At 46.5% G+C, this 6,425-nt stretch overlaps 1 protein-coding gene across 1 annotated transcript in view; it reads left to right on the top strand.

Moving 5' to 3' along the window:
* Positions 1-5,171, top strand: part of LOC104275445 (chromosome unknown open reading frame, human C11orf49) — a gene marked incomplete at its 5' end in the record, with an annotated part of 55,021 nt that extends 49,850 nt beyond the window's left edge. Inside the window, 3 exons of the mRNA XM_009871409.1 lie at positions 1,070-1,179; positions 4,397-4,460; positions 4,991-5,171. Coding sequence (XP_009869711.1) covers positions 1,070-1,179; positions 4,397-4,460; positions 4,991-5,171 — 355 coding nt within the window. The remainder of the gene's footprint in view (positions 1-1,069; positions 1,180-4,396; positions 4,461-4,990) is intronic.
* Between the last annotated feature and the right edge of the window lie 1,254 nt (positions 5,172-6,425).

The raw sequence follows: 6,425 nt of genomic DNA on the forward strand, positions 1-6,425 counted from the left end.
GATGGATCGATACCAGATTTTATTGTTTAGCTTTGACAGAACTTTCTTTGTAGTTACTTGCAGGCAGTGAGCACACGCCTTGCTAGAGGGTCATGGGCTAGATCCACAAAAAGAATTAGGACACAAGTACCACCTGATTGCTGCTTTAGATGCCTCAATCCAAATTTGTGGTCCACAGCTGAATTGCTGGCCAGTACTATAGACATCTAAACCTGGAGATGTCAGGCTGTTTTGTTCTTTTAAATGACAAAAGCTCTACATTCCCTGTACGTCCTGAGGGCTCCAGGTGGGAAGGATACTGGGAGCCCATCTGGTATGTCAGGCTCTGCAGTCAGGAGAGCCATTCCCAGCCTTTCATTCAGTAGCTCAGTCCTCAGCTAGGCTTTGGTAACCACCTTTGCCTGAGGGATCTCCAGCCCATGTCTCCATGGGGTGCCACTACACCACGGTCTGTTCAACATTTACTCTTTATGAGGCAGTTTTAGTTTGCATGAGATCCTTTAAGGAGGATTAGGGAAGAGTAAGAATGACTATGATGATATTGCTTAGAAGTCAGGGCCAGAGGTTAAGGTGCGTGTAGAAGAAGAGGACGTGTCGATTTAGTCCCCACCTAAATGCTGTTTTCTGACACATTTAGGCTATCATTGGAGAGGTTTTCCTGCCCTGTGGATGACTATCACTGATAAAAGGGTGGTAACAATGTAACAACTCTCATGAAAGTTTATTCTAAACTTCTAAAAGGGAGGATTTCCCAGTTGATTTTTGAAAGAATACAGTAAGAGTTGGGATATGTATGCCTTTGAGTGAATCTAGGTTTTTCTTCCTGTGCTTGGAATAGAGACGGGTAAGACCGCTCCTAGGGATGTACACCAGCTCAAACAACTTGCTTAGCAAATGTGGGGCAGATGCAATGCTAAAGAACCAAGCTGGTGACTATTTATTCTAAACTGGGCAACTTGATAGTGTTACAACAGGTAAAAGGATTTATTTTTCCAGTTTGAGCTGGGTCTTTGGAAAGAAAGAAGACAGTTTAAAAGAGAAGATGACCTCTTTGTCTCTCTTTTCCTAGCTGTCCACCTTCTGCTCTTGTGAAAGAAATGTTGAGTAGTGCGCAGAGACTGACTTTCTATGGATTCCTCATGGCACTTGCAAAGGATCAGGAGATCAACAGAGCCCTAGGTAAGACTCCCGTGAGTCATACAGCTCTAAACTTTCAGTCATTCTGAATTTCTGTGGAATTTCCCCTATAATTATGCCCCAGTTTTTACGCTGTCAGGAAGAGAATGAGGAAAAGTTTTTCATCTTTTTTGCTGTTGAATTAAACTTTAAAAACACTTTATTGTCTGCTTGAAGCTGTGGAGCTTCTTCGAGGATAAAATTAGATATGAAATGCTGCCCTAAGATAGCAGTGTTTTACCTCTTCAGTAGCTGATCGTTTTAGCAGAACTGTCATTTTAACATGTTTGGCTATAAAGGTTAGGCAGAAATGGCCAGGAAACAAGTAAGGTGGTTGATTGCTGTCAACAGTACTGAATTGAAGTCCTGTGTTATGTTTTAGCCCTTCATTCTTCCCCAGATTTTGAGTCACTGCTCTCATCTGCAAGAAAAGGAGGCACACCTAATTTGAAAACCTTTGCTGCCTCCTTGGCTCGAAAGCCCAGTCTTTCCCAGCTCTTCCCCATTTTCCCTCAAGGCAGCGTGATCTCGATAGTGTATTAATCTATGACCTGCTGAAAACATGGTGCTGTCGCAAAACACAGCCTGCATAGTTCCGACTCACAATTCCATATGGCCCCCATACGCCTTGCTTGTGCTCTTCCTCCTCTTGCAAAAGGGAACAGAAATAGCTATTTGTGTTTGACAAGGCTGTATCCGGGAGATATGTTTAAATGTGTGGAGGCCCAAACACTCATCCTCACTCATCTCCACTCAGCAAATCACCTGGCCAGTGTATGTAGACTTTCTTTGTCTTTACATAGATATCTTCTCCCTCTGCTTCTAGGCCTGAGTATGTGCCAGTCTCTATATTAGAAAGACAAACCTCAGTTAAAGGTGAACCTTGCCTGAGGACTTACTCTTTTGCACAGGTGTGTGTCATGGTAGAGCAAAAGTGTCCTCTCCCTAGCTAAGCCCTTTCTTACAGCAAACCATCTGAGCTGCTTGTGCTCCTCTGGGGCTGGGCTGCTTACCCAGCACGATGGCGTTTATCTATCAAAGGTGTGTGAGTACAGTCCTGCAATCCCTTCTGCAAGCAGGAAGCAGGGTATTCACTGGTGAAGGTGATGCCTGGATTGCAGCAAGCAAAATTTTCCTTTCCTTTACCCCACGAAATCCACTTCTAGTCGAATGCAAAGAAAACAGATGAGCAGGAAAAAAAATAAATCCTGCCCACAGCTTGCATTGTGCCATCTACAAAGTGTGTGAGTTTTCATTTCCATTAATGTTGGCCTATCCCCTGGCCCTCTGCCAACCTCCTGCCGAGGCCTCTCTCAAACAAGGGGCAGCAGCCACAAGTCTGACAGGTGCTGGTGTCTTGGCATGGAAAGGAGGATTCTTTTCCTGGTGTCTTTTTGTCTCTCCTGAAGGGTGATTTCAATAGTCTTTGGTCTGTAGGGGATCACAAGCTCCCCAAAGCCATTCAGCGAGGGCACTTTTAGGCAAAGGAGCTTTTAGTCAGGATGCTTGCCTTCTCTCTGGCCTGACAAAGCCAGTAGCCCCCCTTGAGGAACAGGAGTAGGGATTAGAGGAGCTCATTCAGGCTAGGGCAGTGCCGATGAGTTTGTCAGGCAGACTGGAATCCGCAGCTAACTCCAGTGTCTATGCTGATTTGTGCATCCTTTAAGTGTTATTTACTGACTCTCCCAAGTAATTCTTGTGCCCTAGAGACCTCACTGTGTGTTCTGCAAATACAGAAGGAAGTTAAGCTTTAGCTGCACATTCTTTTAATTGAGCCCATGAAAGGGAGCAGGCTGGGGCACTGCACTGGACCTCCTGACACTATATTTTGGTGCCAGGCTTTCCTGTTTGTTTCCAGGATGGGAAGACCAGAACTGGAAGAAGTGGGGGAGTCAATTTTGGTCTAAAATGGTTCTAATTTTTAGGCATTTATTGCTACATTTTTGATGACTGCTGCCAGCTTGCCTCTGTGAGGCAGGTGGCTCTCCAGCCCCTCCTTCAAGACCAAGGTGCCACAGGCAGAAACCATATGTGTCCCCACAGAGAGTACAAAGCCCCTTCCCAAAGGCACTGAGTGTAGCACCCAGGTCTTCTGAAAACCAAGAGCATTTGTTGGTACAGATTACCAAGTGGGTGGGTTTCTTTTTCCTGGTGGGCAGTGGTATTATCCAGGCTGTGGCAGGCAATTCCTGTGATCTTCGTGCTGGCTTACCACACCCCTCCACAACTCCTGTACAAGGTGGAGTTTGTTACAGAATTACGAAGGAGGGCTTTCCTACGAGCCCCATCTTCCTTTCTGGGTTCTTCCTGAGGTGCCAGCCTCCTTTCAGAGAATGGCGAGGATGATCAACCAGCTGTTCCAGTCCTGAACTACACTATGTCCTGAATAGGGTTTCAAAACCAAAAAGCAGCATCCTGACCGTATGCTGGGAGAGGGTACCTGATTCCTGGCTGAGCCTTTCACGTGGTCACACAGACATCAAGTAATGCTAGAGCACAGTCCAGCCACACTTATTCCTGTAGGCTTAATGTGCACCAGAGTCAGGCCTGGCTTTCCTAAATTGTAGAGAAAGCAATAGTTTTACATGTGTGCAGTGTTTTTGATCCCCAGGCTCAGTGCACCACAAGAAAGGCAGGTCCCACAGAAGTTACATCTCCCTGGGTGGTATAGAACATGCTTTTTGCTGTGCCACAGACATTATCTATTGCTCTGATAGGGTCTGGGATGGGTGACTCTTCAGGGAAATTAGCAGAGGCACAAAGCTGACAGACTGTCATCTCCCTGACAGTCAGTACTCAGCAGTTTTGTATAGTGAATAGAAACTGCCAATCCTTAGGGCTCTTCAAGTTCTGTGAGAAGTGAGACTGCTGGGAGTGCCTTCTGTTTAGTCTGAGCTCAGTTACAGCCTGTGCGAAGGACAGAGAATATGGATCATCGTTCTTTATCTGGCCATGACGGTCGACATTCACTGTCTGTTTCTCTAAGAGGTATAGGGAAGAGTCTTCTCTGTCTTGCAGGGCAGATTTTGGATGCTGCTATGGCTTCAGTGCTTTTCTTTAAGAATTAATAGCCTAACTCTGCTCTGATAACTTTCCTTTGTTGTTTTTTTGTGTGTTTTTGTTTGGTTGTTTGTTTGTTTGTTTCTGTTTGTGTTTTTGGTTGGTTGGTTGGTTTGGGGGTTTTTTTTTGGCTTGTTTTGTGTTGTGTTTTTTTTTCCAGGGGCTTTGCCAGATAAAGGAGAGTTGTTTCTGGACCCTGCCATGGACCAAGAACTTGAGAAATTGTAAGTAGGGTTGCCTAAAGTACCAGGTAAAGCACCAGATTAGAGGTAGCATACTAAGGAAGAGTTTACTAAAGCACTGTCCTTATTCCTTTGCTCTACTGTGAAACAACAGAGGAACCAAAAGAGCAGCCTGAGTAGAAAGGCCCTCTTTCTTTGGGGTACCCTAGTACAGCTAACAAAATCCTTAGAAACGGCTTCAGAAACAGAAGGGAAGACTTTGCCTGAAAGAGGGATCTGGAGGAAGCAGCAGTCTCTAATGAACAGGGAAATTGTGTTTGGATGGTGAAAACTAGAGGTGTTGGAGGACACAGGCTCAGCCTAGAAAAAAGATCTGTTTAAACAGGAAGAAAGATGCACACAATGAACCTGGTAGGTACTAGTGCAAGGTGTTCCCCCTCTGTGCCATGAATAGCTTTCTATCAATATGCTAGTTGTGAATAAATCCTCCTCCCAGGTTCATTCCGAAACTGCTACAGTGAAGGCTGGTCATTACACATTAGACTGCCTAGTATTTGTCTTTTCTCTTTCAGGGTAGCTCAAGTTTCAGGGCTTTCCATCTCCGGTCCCACCAGCTCCAGTGGGGACACAGCTAATCTGTCTGTCCGTAACTCACCCAGGATTAACTCTCCCTGGAAGCCTCTACACCATCGGCGAAAAATGGATGCTGAGAGTGAAGGTTCCAACGAAGAGACAGACTCCTCTGAAAACTGATGGTTACAAGGGTGGGCACTGTTCCCATCTTGGGTATCTCCAGAACCCACTGGAGGAACAGCATCTCCTCCCAGAGCATCTGCTCCAGCGGTGGGTTCTGTCCACATCACCTGTGTGTGGCTGTTCCAGTCCCTGTTGCCAGATCTACCCATCTCTCGGCAGGAAGAACTCTGCCTTTTCCTAGCTCCCAATTCGTGCAGGAGTAGCTCCTCCGCAGAGCTGTGCTGCCCTCTGCGGGCACGCAAGACAAACCAGCAGCAGATATTAGCTCTGCCTACGCATGGAAATAAACAGCCAGGTATTCTTTTCACCAGGCCCTCTCAAACCCTGCAGCAGGTGGTGGAGCAGTAGGAGATGCCAGTGCAGGTGCCTTAGCAGTGTTTTGTTGTGTAGCTGTGTTTAGACTTGACCTAGATGATAGCCTGGTTAAGTCGCCAGCAGCAGCTCAGCGCTTGTACTCTATAGTTATTCCCAGTAAAGCTGCACCTGCATATGATCAAAGGTAGAGAAATCCCTGAAGTCTCTAGAAAAGAAGGGCTTGGCTTAGGCATTGCCGTGCCAGCTGTCTCTGCTTCCTCCTCCGTGTGTCCAAAGCAAATATAGCAAATAGGCTAGATTGCAGTACTACATGATCTGTCTGGCTCCTCTGCTGTACTGCATTGCCTTCTGTGAGGTCATTTGGAGAAGCGTGCTTCAGAGGCATCGGAGGAGAGAAAAAAGTTGGCCACAATAGGCAAAATTCCTTGGCCATAGGTGGTGTGGTTTGCAAACGTATGGAACAGCTGCCAGGGTTGGGTGGGCAGAAGCACGAGGGGAGAAGGAACCAGTCACCAAACAATTCATAGGTATTTATTTTGTTCTTAAATATTGGCATTGCTGTAGCATCATAGTGTAGCCCTGCCAACTGCAAAAAAAAAAGGAAGTAGCATCTCATTGTGTTAATGATACCTAACTCAGCAGCTTGGCCTCCACAGCCCAGAACACTTTGCCTAACCCAGCTCCTCGGACGAGTTCTTTCCCCGGGAACTTCAGTTTCTGGTGCTGCTTTGGGATCGTCCTTGTTCCTCGTATTCCTTAAGCGCTGCTGACAGCAGCCCCGCGCCGCAGCTATTTTCGGACTAATCCCACAACTGCTGCTGGGTCTGTGCCACAGCCTCGCCTCTGGACGCGGCGGAGGGGTGGGTTATTTATTGTAAGTTACGTTATTAAAGTGCTCGCTAATTGCGCTTTCTCTCCCAACCATCAGCGACGGCA

This window comes from Apaloderma vittatum, unplaced genomic scaffold (genome assembly GCF_000703405.1).
Source record: "Apaloderma vittatum isolate BGI_N311 unplaced genomic scaffold, ASM70340v1 scaffold18466, whole genome shotgun sequence".
Taxonomy (NCBI): domain Eukaryota; kingdom Metazoa; phylum Chordata; class Aves; order Trogoniformes; family Trogonidae; genus Apaloderma; species Apaloderma vittatum.